At 38.3% G+C, this 22,126-nt stretch overlaps 1 protein-coding gene across 1 annotated transcript in view; it reads left to right on the top strand.

Annotated features, from left to right (window-relative positions):
* Positions 1-18,592, top strand: part of GPC5 (glypican 5) — an 809,030-nt gene extending 790,438 nt beyond the window's left edge. Inside the window, exon 8 of the mRNA XM_038758802.1 lies at positions 17,413-18,592. Coding sequence (XP_038614730.1) covers positions 17,413-17,573 — 161 coding nt within the window. The 3' untranslated portion in view covers positions 17,574-18,592. The remainder of the gene's footprint in view (positions 1-17,412) is intronic.
* Positions 18,593-22,126: the final 3,534 nt, after the last annotated feature.

The raw sequence follows: 22,126 nt of genomic DNA, 5'->3' as shown, positions 1-22,126 counted from the left end.
ATTGTACTAAGCACTGGGGTCTATAAGCTAATCAGGCTGAACACAGACCCTGTCCTACATGGAGCTGTCAGACTTAATCCCTATTTTTCAGATGAGGTAAGTGAGGCACAGAGAAGTGAAGTAACTTAGTCAAGGTCACACAGCAGGCAAGTGGTGAAGCTAGGAATAGAATGCTGACTCTCTTGATTCCAAGGCCTATGCTCTATCTCCAGGGCCATGATGCTTTTCTACTTGTAGAGCTGGGATAAGCATTCAGGTCTTTTGATTCTCAGAGCAATCCCAAGATTATTGCACACAATAAGTATTATTGGTTGTGCTGACTGAATCCATAATAGTCAACATATGACTAAAATATAGAAGAGATTGGCTGAGGTCCACGGATCATAGGGATCATAGGAATCTTTATGCTGGAGCAAATTCAGGGTCTACCTGGCAAATCACACCCTTGAAATTTCGAAGGAACTGAAATTTCAAAATCAAAGTCTTTTGAAGAAGATTGATTCTTTATTCAGCACAATATCAGAGTTGAAGTTTAGTTTAGTTTAAGGGAACTAAATTCTTCCTAAAGAATAAAGACAAATAGAAGAACTATTGCTATTCATTCCATAAATATCAGGACATATCTCACAAGAGGAGCAGCGTAGCTCAGTGGAAAGAGTACAGGCTTTGGAGTCAGAGGTCATGGGTTCAAATCCCGGCTCTGCCAACTGTCAGCTGTGTGACTTTGAGCAAGTCACTTAACTTCTCTGTGCCTCAGTTACCTCATCTGTAAAATGAGGATTAAGACTGTGAGCCCCCCGTGGGACAACCTGATCACCTTGTAACCTCCCCAGTGCTTAGAACAGTGCTTTGCACATAGGAAGTGCTTAATAAATGCCATGATTATTATTATTATTATTAAATCACCAGTAGATATTCCTCAAATAGGGGGGATTAGAAAAAGAATGCAGAATGTATTTAATGGTTTCTTAAGTCACTCTGATAACCTTTAGAGAAGCAGTATGGCTCAGTGGAAAGAGCCCGGGCTTGGGAGTCAGAGATCATGGGTTCTAATCCCAGTTCTGCTGCTTGTCAGCTGTGTGACTTTGGGCAAGTCACTTAACTTCTCTGAGCCTCAGTTCCCTGCTCTGTAAACTGAGGATGAAGACTGTGAGCCCCACGTGGGACAACCTGATCACTTTGTATCCCCCCAGATCCTAGAACAGTGTTTTGCACATAGTAAGTGCTTAACAAATTCCACTGTTATTATTTAAGATCTGGATATATGAGACAACAGGGTGGTTTTTTTTTTTTCCTGGAGTATTTTAATCTCTGAATGAGAGTTAGTCTTGTGGGATATCATCAGGTGGGATATAGAAATTGGATTAAAAAAAAGTGTGGAATAAAAGGAATATTTATATTGGCCAAAGGATGGGTACAGTGATTAGTCCACACCTGTGTTTTTATCTAAGTACCTCTGTCAGACATTTGGTTATACTGGAACTAATTCCCTTAGTATGTGGGAAAGGATATCATTTCCCTATAGTATTCTTTGGCAGACCCACAGATTCAACCTTGATCAAAGCTGCAACCTTGACAATAATGATTCCCAGACTTTTATCAAGCAATATTCAGAGAAGGCAACTTTCTCTACTACCTTTTATTTTTGTGAGGGGGTTTTCCATGAGTCAACCCAAAAGTATTTAGTTTTATTAAAGAACTTGACAAAACCAGCTATGGGGGTCTATTTCTGGCTAGTAAATTTCATTCATTCAATTGTATTTATTGACTGCTTGTTGTACCCATAGCACTGTAGCAAGTGCTTGGGAGAGTCAAATAATAATAAACACATTCCCCTGCCCACAACGAGCTGTTTTCAGAATACAAAAAAGTCCATCCATCTCTCCATGTAGATTTGTATAATCTCTCATATCAGTCAACCACATTTATTGACCACTTACTCTTTATGGAGCACTATTCTAAGTGCTTGGGAGAATACAGTATTAACAGAGATGGTAGATTCATTCCCTACCCACAAAGACTTAGGGGAGACAAGCTTAAAAATAAATTATGGCTACGTACACGAGTGCTGTGGGAATGAGAGCGAAGTGAATGAAGGCCACAAATCCAAGCGCAAGTGACATATAAAAGAAAGGGAATAGGGGAAATGAGGGCATTATCTTGGAGGAGATGTGATCCTAATTAGGCTTTGAAGGTGGGGATGGTGATGGTCTGTTAGATATGAAGAGAGAGGGAATCTTAGACCAGAGGGATGTTAGTCCTACATGCATGAAATCTGATTACTTTGAGGTGACTTGTCAGCATAAGGCAAGACAAGTATCATTGATGCATACAAAAAACAATAACCTTGATTTTTCAGTTCAGTGTTAGGTTTTTCAGTTTATGTGTTTTTTTCTAACTCAAATAGCAAAGTTTTCCCTTGCAGTCTTACCTTCTTATACTTGCACACTAGGAGGATATTATTTGAAGTTTTTGTCCTTGGAAGATTTATTTGATTTTTACCTATAAAATCTGTTGTTTCGGATGAGGGTTGCTTAATTCCTTATTATGTTTCAGTTTTAAAATTTACCAAGTGGTAACAAGAGAGAATATAATTTCTGTTCACTGGTATGCCCAGGGAGATTTGTCAATTCTATTGCTAGTGGACAGAATCTTTCCCCTGGGACTTTGAAGTTTGGGAGTCTGTCCTTCTTTTGAGGGTTCATAGGCACTGAAAATGAATCATGTCTGAACAATTTTCCTATTAATTTTGGAGTTATGATAAGATGTCCATTCAATTCACAATTGAATCCCTTACTGTAATGTATTTTATCAAAGACTATAATCAGTTTATATTATGACTATAATCATATAGGTTTTATCAAACCTATAATCATATAGGTTAACCATCACTCAGGCGGGTGATAGTCAAATTTAGATTGGTAAGGTACATAGCTTTGATATAGATAAATTGTATTAGCATATTCTCATTTCTTACCTTAGCAGTCATACATCCAAAACTTATACTATAAAAAGACATCCACTGTACTGATTACATAGCTAATTATTGCACTCTGCTAATACTCATACTTTTTTTCAAGTAGCAGGTACGTGATTCCACTTGAAATTTTCTGTTTCCAGGAAACCAGTGGTGGAGGCTTCTTCTCTGCTGTCCTAATGGAGAATGATAAGCATCTCCCCAACATAAACAAATCTGTAATGCGCAGCATCTCCTGGGACGAAGTGACTACAGCTTCTTCCTAACTGTAGAATAACCTTTAGATTTACTCTGTGATATGTGCACTGAAATTGGGTCTAAAATTTTTAAATGACTAAATAAGGAAAATAATAGTGCAGTCTTCAGAGTAAACAATACGCTCTTTCAAATCCCTTATGCATACTCAAATGTGCCTTTGTCCTTCAGACTAATGGATTTGTAAATAATATGCATAGTTAAGCAAGCAAATGAATCATTCTTAAAATGCTAAATACTTATTTATATGAGTCTAAAGTTAGAGCTGTAGAAGTCTTCTAAATACCTTTTTTGACCTTCCAATAAAATAAACATCTTAATAAAAACACAGTAACAAATCCATAAAAACTAGTCTCTCAAAGCATACGCATTCAAGAAAATAGTATGCATCTCTTGCTCTTTTTTGGCTGCAACTGTTGCCTGAGCGATTTTTTCATAGAATTTCTGGGTTCATCATGCCACTTCCCAGATCACAGCATTGTTTCCAGTTCATTCGAACCAATAATTTTGATCAATGGTAATCTGAACTCACTGAAAACTCTAATATTATTACGGAAGTATGGTTGTAAAATCTAGTCATTCTTCATACCTTCTGGCAGGTCATAGAAAGATGGAAGTCAGTCAATCAATCGTATTTATTGAGTGCTTACTGTGTGCAGAGCACTGTACTAAGTGCTTGGGAAGTACAAGTTGGCAACATATAGAGACAGTCCCTACCCATCATTCTTGCTTTTAGAGACTTTCAGAGAAGGAGATTCCAAAATTCCACATGATATTTTCTTCCTGTGCTCTCTGTCCCCAGGTTATTCTCTTTAACTCACTTCAGCCTTTTTTAAGGGTATTTGTTAAGCACTTACTGTGTGCCAGGAATTGTACTAAGTGCTGGGGTAGTTATAAGATAATCAGGTTGGACACAGTCCATGTACCACATGGGACTTGCAATCTTAGCCTAATTTTCCAGATGAGATAGCAGAGATGTTAAGTGATTTATACTTGCCCAAGATCACACAACAGACAGTCTCTGATTCATTCATTCATTCATTCAATCGTATTTATTGAGCACTTACTGTGTGCAGAGCACTGTACTAAGTACAAATTGGCAACATATAGAGACGGTCCCTACTCAACAGTGGGCTGTCAGTCTAGAAGGGGGAGACAGAGAACAAAACAAAACATATTAACAAAATAAAATAAATAGAATAAATATGTACAAATAAAATAGAGTAATAAATATGTACAAACATATCTCATATATACAGATTTGAGATTGGAACCCCGCTCTTCCAGATCCCAGAGGAGTGCTCTTTCCACTAGACCATGCTATTCCTCAGGCTTACTTTAAATGTTTCAGAGCCATAGATGTGGCTAAAGAATGCCCTGCTTTTAGGCTAGTCACCTTAGGAAGTTGCATTCACTATTTCAGGCTACTATTTTGGTTTTAACTCCGCTTGAATTGAGATGAGGATGAACTAACTGGCTCCTTACCTGCCTTCTGTTTAGTAAGCATTATTTTTTCAGTCCTCAGATGAGATAAAAAGCACTAGCAAATATCTGTCTACTGAAAGTGTAGATGGTTATTCTATATTGTCTTCTTTTTGGTTCTTTGCTTTTCCTCGAGCCGTTATGGGTTCATTTATCTGTTTTTTCCCTTCTTTTTACTCTTCTATATTTAACACTCCACAAGAAGAACTGCTCTCTGATCTTTTCTCTCATGTTCTACGAAGAAACTACCACCTATGTCCGAGAAGCAGCGTGGCTCAGTGGAAAGAGCCCGGGCTTTGGAGTCAGAGGTCATGGGTTTGAATCCTGACTCCGCCACATGTCTGCTGTGTGACCTTGGGCAAGTCACTTAACTTCGCTGAGCCTCATTTACCTCATCTGTAAAATGGGGATGAAGACTGTGAGCCCCACGTGGGACAACTTGATCAGCTTGTGTCCCCCCCAGCGCTTAGAACAGTGCTCTGCACATAGTAAGTGCTTAACAAATGCCAACATTATTATTATTATCCTTTTTGAAATGTTTGAAGGAAATGAAGCTGGCCATTCATAGAGTCTATGCTTCTTTATTTCAGCTCCTAGGACAATACTAATTCTTTTTTAGATATATCAAAATTCAGATTCACATTCTTATCCCTGTGTGAAGAGTGGGGCTACAAATTGTAGTTTCTCCTTCTAGAAATTTGTATTCATGTTGTCCTGTCCTAGTCAGTGAAGGCTTAGAGTCTTAATTCAAGGTGGAAAGTCTGTAAAAGTCTGTGCAAAAAGAACTGCCGTTGCTAGAAAGTTTAGGTTTCTCATACTTTTGTAAAAAAGTGATCTGGATCCAAAGTTCATTGTTCAGATTAGTTCTTATCTGGTAAGAAACTTTTGACTGCACCTTATGTGAGCTGTCTATAGGAAATGAGGAGGGAAACATGACAAGAACAAGAACAGTTTGAGGAATTTGATGAATAATGGAGAGATTCCACCATTAAAGTGTATGACTATGGCAGAAGGAGACATATTAGGAACTTGGAAATAAAGAAAGATTTCTTCAAAAATAATGCACTTTTCTCACCCACTGGCAAATGAAGTACTTTTTTGAAGTGTTGCAGATGTATCACCCATAGATTTTAAAATTAAGTTTCCTGAGGCTCATTTGGAATCTCTCCATAATCGTTTCTTACTACCACATTCCATCAGTAAAAAAAACAACGCTCAAAAGAAGTTACTCGAGATTTTTTTCTTTTATCAAAATTGCACACTATCCATTTTCCATGCTCACCACATATAAAGTCATTTTTCATAGAAACGGTGTTTCAAGTAACATTAAATCTTCAGTCAGTCCTTGTAACTCCAGCACATTCGAACAAAATAGCATAGAGAATGATCTGTATTTTCCCATCATAAAAAAATGAACTTTTCATTAGAGTAATGAGGAACCTATTTAAATTAGCTTTTTCAAGTCAAAATCAGTCTGTAAACACAGGGAAGTGAAGAATGTTAAAAAAAATTCAAGGTTTGAAAGGATTAAGGGTACTTCAACATGATTAATAAGAAGGAGAAAAGGTATTTTATATAAGATTTAGATCAGGAATTGGTCCCCTTGAGACAAGAAATGTTTCTACCAACTGTTATGCAGTGTACTCTTCCAAGTGCATAGTACAGGGATCAGTAAGTATTTATTTATGGATTGATTGAGTTAGGAGTCTTAGCCTCACATTCTAGTAAGCTATTTAACTCTGCACCACCTGTGGAATAGTAAGCATTCATTCATTCAATCATATTTATTGAGTGCTTACTGTGTGCAAAGCACTGTACTAAGAACTTGCACTGTACTAAGTGCTTACAGTGCACTATCTGGTTCCTCTAAATGAGTCACAGAATTATAGCATTTCTCAATCAATCAGTCAATTGTATTGATTGAGCACTTACTATGTGCAGAACACTGTGCTCAATGCTTGGGAGAATACACTATAACTGAATTGATAAACACATTCCCTGCTCACGATGAGCACTCAGCCTAGAGGAAGAGACAGACTAAACTTGAATTAAATTGTGGCTTTGTGCATAAGTTTTATGGGGTTACAAGTTCTATTTCTGTCTCTTCCTGTCTCATTCCTTTTCTACTTTCCCTCATTATCTTTTCCATAGTGTATATTCACTCTTTACCGTTTTCTATTCTTTCTCCTCTCAGGCTCTGTCAGTGCAATAGCTCTTCTCCTTGATAACATTTTTTATAGCATTTATTAAGCACTTACTATGTGCAAAGCACTGTTCTAAGCATTGGGTTTCTTTCTGTGTTCCATTCCTTTTTCTCTGACTGCCCCCTTCTCAATTTCCCCACCAATTAACCATTTCATTTTAACCAAGTCGGCAACCTCTCCTCGCTGCCCTTCCAGGCTCCCCACCAACTTCCTCTTAGACTTCCTCAACCAGACCCTTCACTTCTCCCTCACTCCTGGTGATGGTGTCACCTGTGGAAACCCCAGCTTCTTGAGCTTTTTAAGGATCATGGATTATCATGGTTCTTGTGTGAGCATAATTTTAGCTTTAACCACCACCAGTTTCTCCTTCCTGGATTTGGCAATGCTGCTACTCTGGTTAATTTCCTCATATATTAAGCAATCGAGTTGGCATACCAAAGTGCTTATCTCAACATTTCAATAAGCCATTATGGTCAGTTTAGCAGGATGTGTTGTTTTTATTTTGTTGGTATAGACCGGGAATGGCCAAGTCTTCTGAGTTAAACAGCCACAAAGCAAAATCAGAAGATGGTCAAGTAGAAATCATTAGAGGGTGGCAGCTTGAGGAGAAAAAAGGTATTCCTGAGAGCTTGAGCAGCAAGCAAGAGACGTCCAGGACAAGATCTGGGGATGGCCTGCATTCTCATCCATGGTCTGGCCCCCAAGTACTGGTGTAGTGGCAAATTGTAGCCTGCTATCAGGGCAGCCAGATCATTTGTGTACTGGCTTGCCTGTTCTGCTTATTTTTGTTCCAGGTCTTTCCAGTTTATTTTCATTCCTGATTGAGCCACTAAGCACACATATTCAGCTATCCAGCAAGCGAAGGAGAAATCTGTGGTTTGCAAGTCCCAGGTTGGTCCCTCTTAATAATAATAATAATAATAATAATGGCATTTGTTAACCACTTACTATGTGCAAAGCACTGTTCTAAGCGCTGGGGGGATACAAGGTGATCAGGTTGTGCCACATGGGGCTCACAGTCTTAATCTCCATTTTCCAGATGAGGGAACTGATGCCCAGAGAAGTTAAGTGACTTGCCCAAAGTCACACAGCTGACAAGTGGCCAAGCCGGGATTAGAACCCATGACCTCTGGCTCCCAAGCCCTGGCTCTTTCCACTGAGCCACATAGGGATGGTGTAGTACTACATTGAGTTCATCCACTCAGTCCAGCCACCATTCATTGCTCAACTCAGGCTTGGAAACCATTACTATTTTACATGATAACTTTTTGTCACAAATCCTTAGTTAGTGTGCATTTTGTGTTCATCAATTAATCAGTGGTATTTATGGATACTTACTGTAGGCAGAGCACTATAACTAAGCACTGGGGAAAGTACAATACGATGCAATTTGTAGACTTGACCCTGCCCACGAGAAGGCTGACATTAAAATAGGTAAGGGATGGGGGAGATAGCTGATGCCGAAGACTTAATACAATTGAGTTGTTTTCATACAAATAGCCTTGTTGTTTATGATCAGCATGACCCTTGGTCTGTAGATGAACTCTAGTTATCATCAGTAGTAATTCTAATTTGATTAATTACCTTATATTAAAAAGAAAGCATGTGGTATAATCATGGTTTGTTAACATTCTCTCTAGTGCTTAGAACAGTGCTTTGCACATAGTAAGCACTTAACAAATACCATCATTATTTTAGGGTTAGAGCCATATTGTTTTTTTTCCAACACATAGTACTATTTGCTGTATTCTTCCTTCCCCTTCCTCAAATTTCAAATGTTCGTTAAAACATTTCAGCCTGAGAATGTTTGTCACACCTTCACAGGACAGAGCACTGTACAAAGCACTTCAGATAGTACAAGTAGAGATGATAGAGATATTCCCTGCACACAAGAGGCTTATGATGATGAGGAGGAGACAGATGTTAATATAAATAAATAAATATGGATATGTCTGTAAGTGCTGTGGCGCTGTGGGAGGGATGAGTAAAGGGTACAAGGGCAATGCAGAAGGGATTGGGAGAAGAGGAAATGAGGACTTAGGAGAAGAAGGCCTCTTGGAGGAGATGTGATATTAATAAGGCTTCGAAAGTGGGCAGAGTGATTGCCTGTCAGAAATTGAAGGAGGAGGGAATTCCAGGCCAGAGGCAGGTCATGAGGAAGAAGTCAGCGTCAACGTAGAAGAGATCATTCATTCATTCAATCGTATTTATTGAGCGCTTACTGTGTGCAGAGCACTGTACTAAGCACTTGGGAAGTACAAGTTGGCAACATATAGAGATGGTCCCTACCCAACAGTGGGCTCACAGTCTCGAGGTACAATGAGTAGGTTGGCATTAGAGGGAGCAGATTGTGCCGGCTGGGTTGTATTAGGAACTCAGGGAGGTAAGGTAGGAGGGGGCAAGGCTGATTGAATGCTTTAAAGATGATGGTAAGAAGTTTCTGTTGAATGATGAGGTGGAAGGGCGACCATGCTCTAGTGGAGTGGGGAACATGGACTGAACAGTTTTATAGAAAAAAAACCTGGGTAGCAGAGTGATATATGAACTGTAGAGGGGAGAGACAGGAGGCAGGGATTTCAGCAAAGAGGCTGATGTAGTAATTAAGCATTGTGCTTTCTCTGTCCTACATGGAACTCATAGTCTAAACTGGAGGCAGAAGGATTTAATCTCCATTTTACAGATAAGTTAATTGAAGCCCAGAGAAGTTAAGTGACTTGCACAAGGTCACATAGCAGACATGTGGCAGAACCAAGATTAGAACCAATATTCTCTGACTCCCAGGTTGGTGCTCTTTCCATGAGGCCGCACTGCTTTCTGTGCAGATCTGGGTCAAAAATAGACCTTTTAAGTTAAATAACTGCCTGAGAAAATACAGTTACCTAATGCAGACTTGCCCACAGTTTATCTCTCAGCAGTCACTCTGCCTTCCCAAGTTTTGACTGATTTATGTTCCTGTGAAAATATTATTTACTGTATTCTAAGTTTAGTTATTTCTCCTGTTTCAGTTTAAAGGTCTGCTCATGTTCTACTTTGGGCCAGAAGTAATTTGAAAAAAAAAAAGTTCTGGAACTTCTAGTACTATCTCTTGTTGCAACAAAATTATTTCATTACTTACCACCTTTTTATTTAATGTTTAAAATGTATATAGTGTATAGTATATATATATCCATATATATATATATATATATATATAGTGTGTGTGTGTGTGTGTCTGGTGTACATGTAGTGCATCATAAGCATATACACACATCCGTATATAAATCATATCAAGTGCTAACTGTGTTCAGAGCACTATAATAAGCTCTTGGGAGAATACAACTTAACAGAGTTGGTAAACACATTCCCTGTCTACAATAAGCTTACAATCTAAAGGGGGATACAGACATTAATAGAAAATAAATGAATTATGGATATGTACATAAGTACTGTGGGGCTGAGGGATGGGTAAATAAACTGAGAAAATTAAAATGCAACGGTGACCCAGAAGGGAGTGGAAGAGAGAATGTGGAATTTGTCAAGGAGACCCCTGGAGGAGTTGTGTTTTTCATAATATATATATGTACATGTGTGTGTGTACACTACTGGAACATCAAAAAGGTATATGTATGTATTTGTATGTGCACTATGAAATGTCAAAGATAAAGATACGCTACTGAAGCATATTTGTCCTATGTATTCAACCATTAATGGTGAAGTTTACCTATGTGTGAATTCTGCAAAAGTGGCTGAAAATGTCAGTGGAATCCACAATCGTAGGCACATTTAGCACATTATAAAGGTTGTCCCTTGTGTTGTTGTGCTTAACATTTTTAGCATCTGATGCTGTTTTCTCTTTTGCCTTCTTATCTATTTCTCTTTCCATATGAAGCTTTTGCTCAGAAAGCCCCATCTTTTCTGATGGTAGTGTGCTACGTAAGTCTATTCTTAGCAATTGACTCCCAGTTTTTAGCTGGTATTGACTGAGGCTTTGCTTTACCATTACCTTAAAATAATTCCATTTTTCTCCTCGTTTTGATTTCTCAGTTTCAGTTCTCCTTACAAGAGCTGTTTGGATATCCTTCAGCCAATCATTTTCCTCACACATCTCCCCTAGAGTAATTAATTGTATTAAGGCGAGCATAACTTCTAAGATTGGAGCCTGACTACATCCCAGAACTTTATTGTTTGGGATCTTGTCTTGCAATTTAAATTTGCATATGGTTTGTAAGTAACATTGGTGAAACTGCTCAAGGAGCTGGCTATGATGATTGGGTGTGGTCCTGGCTTCAAAATAGTAGAAAAGGTTAGAAAACACTTCAGCTCTGTGGATAGTCCCCTGTCTCTCCCTATTCCAGTCCATTCTTTGGTAGAATGTGTCTGCTGCCTGCATCATTTTTCTACAAAAAACACTCAGGACATGTTTCCCCACTCCTTAAGAAACTCCAGTTGTCCATCCAACTCCACAGCAAACAAAAACTCCTCACCATTGGGTTTAAAGCTCTAATTCTCATTGCCCCAACTTACCTCAACTCGCAACTCTCCAACTATAGTACAGCCCATACGCTCCTCTAAGGCTAACTTTCTCACTGTATCTTGATCTTGTCTATCTCTCCATCCACATCCTGCCTTTGGGCTGAAACATCCTCCCTCCTCAAATCAGACAATTCAAAGCCTTACTAATAATAATGGTATTTGTTAAGCACTTACAAAGTGCCAGGAACTGTACTAAATGCTGGACTTATTGAGGGCAAATCTTCTCCAAGAGGCCTTTCCTGACTGAGCCCCTCTTTCCTCTTCTCCCACTGTCTTCTGCATCACCCTGACTCACTCCCTTTCCCTTCCCAGACTGAGCCCCCTTTTTCCTCTCCTGCTCCCCATCCCCCCCCGCCCTACCTCTTTCCCCTACCCACAGCACCTGCATAGATGTTTGTACAGGATTATTACTCTATTTATTTTACTTGTACATATTTACCATTCTATTTATTTTGTTAATGATGTGCATCTAGCTTTATTTCTATTTATTCTGATGACTTGACACCTGTCCACATGTTTTGTTTTGTTGTCTGTCTCCCCCTTCTAGACTGTGAGCCCATTGTTGGGTAGGGACCATCTCTATGTGGTGCCAACTTGTACTTCCTAAGCGCTTAGTACAGTGCTGTACACACAGTAAGCACTCAATAAATATGACTGAATGAATGAATCTCCCCTCCCAGGACCACATCACTTATGTACATATCTGTAATTTATTTATTTATATTGATGTCTGTCTCCCCTCCCACTCTATACTGTAAGATTTTTATGGTCCGGAAATGTCTGTTCATTGTTGTATACTGCACTGTGCATACAGTCAGAGCTCGATAATTATGAATGAATGAATAGACCTTCAGTTTGGTCAGGAGCCTGATACCTCTCTGCCACTACTCTTGACAGTTTCCAAAAAGATAAGCTATTTGATTCTGTTTTCTCTTTCCTTTCAGTAGTTTTGTTTCCATTAAAACTCTGTGGTAAAAATATATTGCTCTATGGAATTGTTAATACCTACATTCGGTACTACAGTTGTCTTGCTGTTCAAATGATTTCTGAATTGTACCTTAAAACATTCTTCCTTGTGTTCTAGATCATTTTTATATAATAGAAAAATAATGTAGAAGCCTAATGTTCCTTGTGGCCAAGTATATTTTTTCAGGGTACATCTAGACTCTAACTGTTTAAACAGAAACATATTGGGAGATTCCCCTACTATTCCACAATTGCAATTTAAGAATTAAAGAAACTGCAATTTCAAGGTCTTTTCTACAGTTACTAAAAGTATTTTGCAAGGTGTTAAATGCATGTCTTGAATTACATACATTAATGTAGCAAATGTTCACGCTAAAATTTCATTGACTATGAAAAGGGCAAGCTTTCTGAATGCCTGTATTAACTCAAAATACTTCAATAATTTGGTCCAGTCGTTTCTGTGTAAACTGAAAATAAATTCTTGCAGACACAGAAATCGTATTTAACTTGGAGAAAAGAACACTCCCTCTTTTATTTTTAAATGAGTGTTTTCTGTTCCTTTGCATCAGCACTTGGCTATTCCCAAGTAGGTCTGTTTGATTACAAATCCAAAGAAAATTTTCAGAATACAGTCATTTGTTTGCTCTAGGATTAGTACTCACTATAAGCCTCATTCTGTTGGTGAAGGCTCACTTTATCAAAGATTTCATGTTGGCAAATATCACCAGGAAAGCATCCCAGAATGAATACTACACAAAATGGCATTCATAGCTAGGATAGGCAGGAAGAAGGTATTTAAATTCTAGTTATGGTGGGTTAGGTGTTTAACAGATATTAATGATTAAATATTAGTTCTAAAATATCCATGCTTGACCTTGCTCAGATATATACTAAAAAAATGAGTCAAATAATTTGATATTTTTAATTTGTGGTTTTCCTCAAGAAAACACTTTCCTGAATCCTTGATTCATAGGGAAATGAAATGAGGAGACAACTCAGGTTCCTCTCTCTTCCCAGCAAAAGTTTCCTTCATCAGACTGCTTCAAACAATATATTTTACCTGATCACTTCAGAGATTTTGTGGGGTGTTCCTTAGAGCAAACTATGCTTCCTTCTTTGTTATCCTTATACGAGGTGTTTTGAGATAACTCAAAAGATTACAACGTTCATCCAATTAACGTTATTTTGACCTATCTGATTAACCTGACAAAGGAGATTCCCATTACTTCTTCCCACCCCAGCCTGGTCACTCACCGCCTCTCACTCTAGGCTCTCCTCCTCTTTCCCGGGTACCTTCAGAGAGTGTTAATTCAATAAAGTTAAGGTTAGGTCAGATTCAGAATTTAAGTTGGGGCTTTAGTGGTGAACATGTCAACTGCAGTGGGGGTAAGTGGGGCACAGTATGGCTGAGACCCCTGAATAATAATAATAATAATGGTATTTTTTAAGCACTTACTATGTGCCAAGCACTGTTCTAAGTGCCAGGGTAGATACAAGATAATCAGGTTTGACACAGCATGGGGCTCTTCCCCCATCCCAGCATGGGTCAGTGATGGCTCAGTGATAGAAGCAGCATGGCTCAGTGGAAAGAGCCCGGGCTTTGGAGTCACAGGTCATGGGTTCAAATGCCGGCTCTGCCAATTGTCAGCTGTGTGATTTTGGGCAAATCACTTAACTTCTCTGTGCCTCAGTTACCTCACCTGTAAAATGGGGATTAAGACTGTGAGCCCTCTGTGGGACAACCTGATCACCTTGTAACCTCCCCAGCGCTTAGAACAGTGCTTTGCACATAGTAAGCACTTAATAAATGCCATTATTATTATTATTATTATCCCAGCCCCACAGCACTTATGTACATATCTATAATTATATTTATTTGTATTGATGTTTGTCTCAGCCATCTAGGCTATAAACTCATTTTGGGCATTTTGGGCATTTGACTGTTTATTGCTGTATTATACTCTCCTGAACACTTACTACAGTGCTCTGCACACAGTAAGTGCTCAATAACGCAATTGAATGAATTGAATGAATGAATGACAGGAAGAGTTGCAGGCAGGGAAATCAGTGAAGAGGTTGACTCAGTAATCTAATTGTTATTTTGGTATTTGTTAAATACTTATTATATGTCAAGCACTGTTCTAAGTGCTGGGAAGATGATGCATATTTAAACCAGGATGGTAGTCATTTGCATGGAAAGAATCAGAGCAATATCCTGGAGGAAGACCTGGTAGTATTTATCGGCAGACTGAATGTGAGATTTAAAAACAGTGAGTAATCTAAGATGACATTAATAATAATAATAATAATAATAATAATAATAATAATGGCATTTATTAAGTGCTTACTACATGCAAAGCACTGTTCTAAGCACTGGGGAGGTTACAAGGTGATCAGGTTGTCCCACAGGGGGCTCACAGTCAATCCCCATTTTACAGATGAGGGAACTGATGCACAGAGAAGTTAAGTGACTTGCCCGAAGTCACACAGCTGACAATTGGTGGAGCCAGGATTAGAACTCATGAACACTGACTCCAAAGCCTGGGCTCTTTCCACTGAGCCACGCTGCTTCTCTAATGTTATACAGTTCTAGAACAAGGAAGGCGGTGGTGTTGTCTATAGAGATGGAGAAACAGCATGGCACAGTGGAAAGGGTATGAATCTGGGAATCAGAGAAGCAGGGTTCTAAAATCAGCTCTGTCAATTGATTGTTGTTTGACCTTGGACAAGTCACTTAACTTCTCTGTGCCTCAGTTCTTCTGTTCTCCCTTCTGCTTAGACTGTGAGTCCATGCAGGACAGGGACTGTGCCTATCTTAATTATCTTGTACTAAGCGCTTAGTACAGTGCTCTGCACACAGTAAATGCTCAATAAATACAATTGAATCTTGTATCTACCCTAGCATTTAGAACGCTGTTGACACATAGTAAGCGCTTAACAAATACCATTAAGAATTTAGGATGTGAAGCATCTTTAGGAGTTGAAGAGTCTAGTTTAAGACATGTTTGGACATTTTTTTCTTGCCAAGGTTGATTTCCCTAGTATTTCTCTGGTTTAAAACTCTCCCATTAAATATTCTTTTCATTCAAAACACATAATCTAAACGGTCCCTAGACATATTCTATGATGTTAAATAATCAGTTTATGGGGTATGCCAGCTGGAGTGAGATGAAATCTTTAATATTTTTATTGAAAACTCTCCCTCTTGTCTAATTGGTAATGAAAAATTCATTCAACTAATTATGCTGCCATCCTACTTTAATCAACTATGAAAATAATTGATGCCAGTAGATCTGGGAGAGGCTATGTCTGGACCAATCACTCATTGGACAAAATGAAAATCAAGAATCTTGATCCAAAACAAATTAAATATACTTTACCTTTTGTTTATATCCTCTGAAAGTTGTAGCTCAGGGGCTCTGAAATAAACTAATACAGGCCAGGTGGCATTGTACTGGGAATTTGTATACTAAGTGCTTAGGAGAGTACAATACAGCAGAGTTGGCAGACATGTTCCGTACCCACAATGAGCTTACAGTCTTAGAGTACTGTTCATGAGGAATGACAATACACAAGGTGCACGTTTATTTTTTTAACAGTTGGGAAAGAGGGAATTGTAGAACACACAAAATGCCAGAAGGACTTTATTGGACCATTTCCTACTTGAGTTTTAGAATCATTTAATATGACTTTAAATGTTCACATATATTTTACTTAGGGAGTCAATTTTTTTGAATTTGGAACAATTGGGGTTAGCAAGTCCACACAATTTAGTAAAATATTGCGCCATGGAAGAACAGCAGTATGATGGATTCTTTTTCCCCAAGTTCTTATGATCAGAACATTTAATTTCATTTTTCTGAACTCTTAAATGCATCAGAATTGTACAAGAAAATATCTAACAAAAGTTCAGAGGCTATTTCACATTTCTTAGAAGGCAAAGAGAATATTTATCCGCACATTATGTGTATTTAGTTAGTTTAAACAAAATGCAATGAGTCCCTACTGCCTCTTGTTAAGATCTAGTTAAATAAGTGTAAAATTATGACCCAAACAGTCACCCTCTGTTGTCGTAACTAAAAAAAAAAAAAAAAGAATCACTAGTTTATTCATCTTGCTTAATGACACAGAAGGGTGAAACAAGTACCCAAACAATGAATAATAATGTAGGAGCTCAGACTGTAAAATCAATTCACCAGATCAGTAGAGCTGAGCTGCTTTACAATGCCCTCATTTATGAATTCAGTAGATCTTACCTCATGAATTATATATTTATTGACCTAATTACATAAATATTGACTTTTTCTTGTATGAATTTTGTTCAGCCTCAGTGTAATTGCAATGTCGATATTTGTTGTTCATCTTAATGTTAAATTTTAGACTTGTTGATTTTGATTGATTGTTCCATGAGTGGAATATTTTTGAAGGATAATATGCCCTATAAGGATGGTCATAGAAAGAAAGCAAATGGTAACTCCATGATTATATTCCTGTGAAAGTTCATGCTTAATGTGCACACTGAGCTAGGTATTAAGAAAAGAAATGTATAGTATCCTTTGATTATTGTTGAATAATAGTCCAACGTTACCCAGAACATTTTTAAGAAACTGAGGCACAGGAAAGTTTACTGACTTGTTCAATTGTCACCCAACAAGCAAGTGGCAGAGCCAGGTTTACAACTCAGGTCTCCTCACAACAGTTGAAGTCCTCTTTCTACTAGGACACAATGATGAGAAAGCCATTTTCCAAATTCTTTAGGAATTTAAACATTTTCTTTGCTCTTAGATTATGTTTTAAAGGTTTCTATCTAGGATACTGCTTTCTCTTATGCACATGGGAAATGCAATCATATATTCTTGAAAGAATTTAGATCTGTCAGAAGCCTAGAGAAGGAGATTCCAAAATAGGCTGATTTTGTCATTCCTATATCGGTATTTGTTCAGTTTTGTATCATGCATCTAATACTGAAGAAAACATGTCTCATCTTGAATATTCTCACTTTCCTATTCTCTTCAGCAGGGATGCCAGATGAGATGAACCTAAATGACATAAAGCGAATGCATCAAGCAGACGGTGGCAGCAATTTGGACAAAACTGGATCAGGATGCACAGCAGTTGTTGCATATATAACATTTTCACTGATTAGTGTGGTAACATTACTTCTCAGTTTTGGGTAAAAGAACAGATAGTATGTCCTTTTGCAATCATTCTTCCCCTTACCCCTATAAACCTGTATGAGGGATCTGTTGAATGAAGAAGTTATGTCTATGGTGCAGTTTGCCACATTAACCTCCTACATGTCAACTCTGAATGATCTAAGAAGTGGTTGAGTATCTCCTTCATAAGGTATATGTTGATTTTTTATATTTCTTTTTTTTTTGGTCCAAATGTAACATGCTGCATTTGTAGCTTATTCTACATGAATTAATTTTAAATAAGAATGCCTGAATACACCTAGCATGTTTTTGGAATTCAGTGGTTTTTCTTTCTTTAATCCCTGCAAGAGAAAACCTTGATTGTTATAGGATGTAGAATTGGCAAAATAGTGAGTATCCTTCAGAGTGAAACACTAAAATGGTAAAAATGAGAACGCCACTAAATTTAACTAGAAACAGTATGTAGTTTACAATATGTAAACTCCAACTAATGAACAGGAAGTCTGGATTGAAGAATAACGTTTCATGCAAAGCATTTAGCAGTTTTGTGGATTTCTTTTTTGTCTCTTCAATCCAACGACTCACAATCTCATTTTCTATTATTTTTGCTTGAGGTTTATTTTTATCTCCCATATCTACAATTTTTCTAGGAGTAATGCCTGCCAGAACTCTCTTTATGCCTACTAGATTAAGATATGCTGCATAGCATTCACAGGTGGCATAATTTTGTAGTCTCTACTAAACCTATTGATTTTTAGGTGGCAATCTATACAGGAATAACAAATAATTGACATGTAGTGTTATGAAAACCACCTGAAATCTTGTTTAAAATTTAAACTTTGCATGAATAGCTGGCTATCTAGGCACATTTCAGATGCTTGTGGATATCAAAAGAAGTGAAGTGGGCAATACAGAATGTATAAATGTTAAAGTTACCAGTTGTCCTATACCAAAGTTGTTGACCACAATCACTAATGTTCCAAATTGTGATGAAATGTTTCAGCATAAACTGAGTTGGTGACTTCTACCATACTAGCTGAAGTGGCTTCTAGACTGTGAGCCCATTGCTCACAGTTGCTGAAATGTACTTTCCAAGTGCTTAGTACAGTGCTTTTGCACACAATAAGTGCTCAATAAATACGATTGAATGAATAAAAGAGGGCAAGATATGGCAGTCTCTACTCGAATGGGTCACATTCAGTTGTTGGCATTCGCAATTAGTGTGAGCCGAATGCACAAACATCCTGAGGCAATGAGGAGTCAAAACAGTAAAAGGAAATGAAGCAACAGCCCAACAATATTCACTGGGCAAAATCGATCTATTACTGATAGAAACATGAAGGCAAAAATGGATAACCAACTATATTATTTTCTGGATTTTTTGCTTACGAACTGTTAGTCCAAGTTGACACTTGAACTGGTAAGCCCAGGCTGGCAAATAGGGCACATTGTGCTCAAACCTCAGATCCTGCCACCATATCCTGGAATCCCAGTGGTCATTATAAATCTTTCCAGACTCCCACAAACTCCCACTCACAATTTTTCCCTCTTATTACTCCTCAAACCCAAACCCTAAACTCTCCTAAATCACCTTATTCTGAACTCCCAAACTGTTCATTAAATATATTCCTTTCCCTTATCTGTCTACCCTTTCCCTCCCCATCCCATGAACCCTGTCTTTCCTAGATGGATTGACTGCCCAAATCCTCATTGCCCAGTAGATAGAGCACATGCCTGGGAGTCAGAAGGACCTGGTTCTAATCCCAGCTCTGCCACTTGTCTGCTGTGTGACCTTGGATAAGTCACTTAATGCCTCACACCTCGGTTCCCTCATCTGTTAAATGGGAATTAAGACTGAGATTCCCATGTGGAACAGGGACTGTGTCTTGCTTATATCTAACCCGATGCTTAGAATAGTGCTTGATACCTAGTCATCATTATTATTATGAACAGACAATTATTCTTCCCACCTTCAAAGCCTTTTGGAAGGCACATCTTCTCTGAGACACCTTCATTGACTAAACCCTCATTTCTGCTTTTCTCATTTCCTTCTGTGTCTCCCAGATTTTCTCCCTTTATTCACCCTTCCTTAGCTCTACAGAACCTATGTACATATCCGTAATTTATTTATAATAATGTCTGTCTTCCCCTCTAGACGGAAAGCTCATTGTGAGCAGGGAATGTGTCTGTGCATTCTTGTATTGTACTCTCCCAAGTGCTTAGTACAGTGTTCTGCACACAGTAAGCACTCAATAAATATGATTGATTGCTTAATTGATTTTAGAAGTAACTGGTTTAGTCTGGAGCATATATGCAAAACGGTTTCATTTGCCTGGGTCTGCTTTGATTTATCTAGGTTCCTGAAGATAACTTCGTGTTGGGGCTAGGATAGTGAAGTTGACGGGTGCAACATTGAGAGGGTTTCATTTTTATTTGTTTATTTTTTTTAAGGAAAATAATTCAACTGGGAAGGTCTTGGGATGACAGTAATGATTGAAGTTTTTTCTATATAATGTTAACAGACTAAACAGAGCAAATCAATCAGTGGTACTTTCTAAATAGATATTTGTTAAGTAGTTAGTGCGTGTCAAGCATTGTTCTAAGTGCTGGAGTAATAATAATAATGATGGCATTTGTTAAGCGTTTACTCTGTGCAAAGCACTATTCTAAGCACTGGGGGAGGATCCAAGGTGATCGCGTTGTCCCAGGTGGGGCTTACAGTCTTAAACCCCATTTTACAGATGAGGTAACTGAGGCTCAGAGAAGTTAAGTGGCTTGCCCAAGGTCACACAGCAGACATATGGGGGAGCCAGGATTAGAACCCATGACCTCTGACTCCCAAGCCTGTACTCTTTCCACTGAGCCAAATTTATCAGGTTAGACCCAATATCTGTCCACACAAGGGGCTCACAGTCGAAATAGAAGGGAGAACCGCTATTGAACCCCCATTTTACAGATGAGGAAAGTGAGCACAGACACTGAAATAAATTACAAGTAGGGGAAGCAGCTGACATGTCAGTGTTTTCCAGGTTAAGGACAGTATGCTTGTGCTGCTACAGACAGTTTGGGAATTTTTGCTGCTAGATCTGGCGCAGAGGGGAGGCCCTCCAGGGGCCAGAGCTGGCATGGGAACAGTCAGGGCTGTTGGACAAAGTGGGAAGAGTGAGGCCAAGCATGAAAATGTCATGGAAGTTCAGAGTGGGAGTGAAACTGGGAGGTAATGTAGCTCAGCAGTGCATTTTTATCTCAGTGATTTGTGCTGATGACATACTGTTTCCACCTCATTGACTCTTACTGCTGATTCAACCATGTTTCCACCAGTAGTCAGGATTTCCACAAAATACTGAGATCATTTTCACCTCTGTTAATTTTTGCCATGATCCCTGTTTAACTCGAATCTTAACTGAGAGCTTGGATACATCTTGAACCACAACTTTTTTCCTCTGTTTTTGGATTACCTCAAGAACATCTGATTTTGTAACCTCTTAAAATGAAAAAAATATGTATTCCTTTAGGCAGGTGACCTAGTGGTTGTTGCTGACATCATCACCCCAGAGCAAAAGAATGAGGTCATAGATCAGGCTATGCATAAATTTGAAGCTACAACCATAGAATTAAGAAAACACTGGTAATCGTTACCACTTTTGCGGGAACATTTTTAAAATGATTAATAATAATAATAATAATAATAATGGCATTTATTAAGTGCTTACTAAGTGCAAAGCACTGTTCTAAGCACTGGGGAGGTTACAAGGTGATCAGGTTGTCCCACAGGAGGTCACAGTCTTAATCCCCATTTTACAGATGAAGTAACTGAAGCACAGAGAAGTTAAGGGACTTGCCCAAAGTCACACAGCTGACAATTGGTGGAGCTGGGATTTGAACCCTTGACCTCTGACTCCAAAGCCCGGGCTCTTTCCACTGAGCCACACTGCTTCTCTAATCTGCTTCACTGATTCACATCACCAGAAATAAAATCCCTTGAAATACCTTCCACAGAAAATATGAATTATAACACTATTGGGCACTATTTTTCCCTCACATGCCCTTAGACTGTGAGCCCCCGTGTTGGACCAGAATGAGTCCAAACTGATTATCTTGAATCTGCCCCAGCCCTTAGTAAGGTGTTTGGCACATTGTAAGATCTTAATAAATGCCATAATTATTATTACTGTCATAACCTGTATGCTACCCCAAGATGAAGAAAAATAGGCAGTAGAATGCCATTTAGCCACATGATATGCATTTTTTCCGAAGGCCTGCTGGAAGAGAACATATCGGTGATAATATACTCATACAAAAGAGTACAAACCAATGAACTGTTTTTTTAACAATTAGATGTTTTGATGCTTTGAGAGTATCTTGATTAGTTTTTTATATAAGATCATCATTGAGTTCTAAATTTCTCTCAAGTGAACACTATAGTTGTGAGTTATAGTGTTGCTCAGGAAATAGATTTCCTAGGATTTTCAGATGTTCACATTCCTTTATGTGGCAAATATAAGATTAAAGTTAAAAATGGTTAATTAAAATTTTTAGAAAGAATAATTCATTCATTAATTCAATCATTTATT

Source organism: Tachyglossus aculeatus, chromosome 17, assembly GCF_015852505.1.
Source record: "Tachyglossus aculeatus isolate mTacAcu1 chromosome 17, mTacAcu1.pri, whole genome shotgun sequence".
Classification (NCBI taxonomy): Eukaryota; Metazoa; Chordata; class Mammalia; order Monotremata; family Tachyglossidae; genus Tachyglossus; species Tachyglossus aculeatus.
The sequence above is the reverse complement of the archived record's forward strand: the minus strand, read 5'-3'. Positions and strand labels throughout refer to the sequence as shown.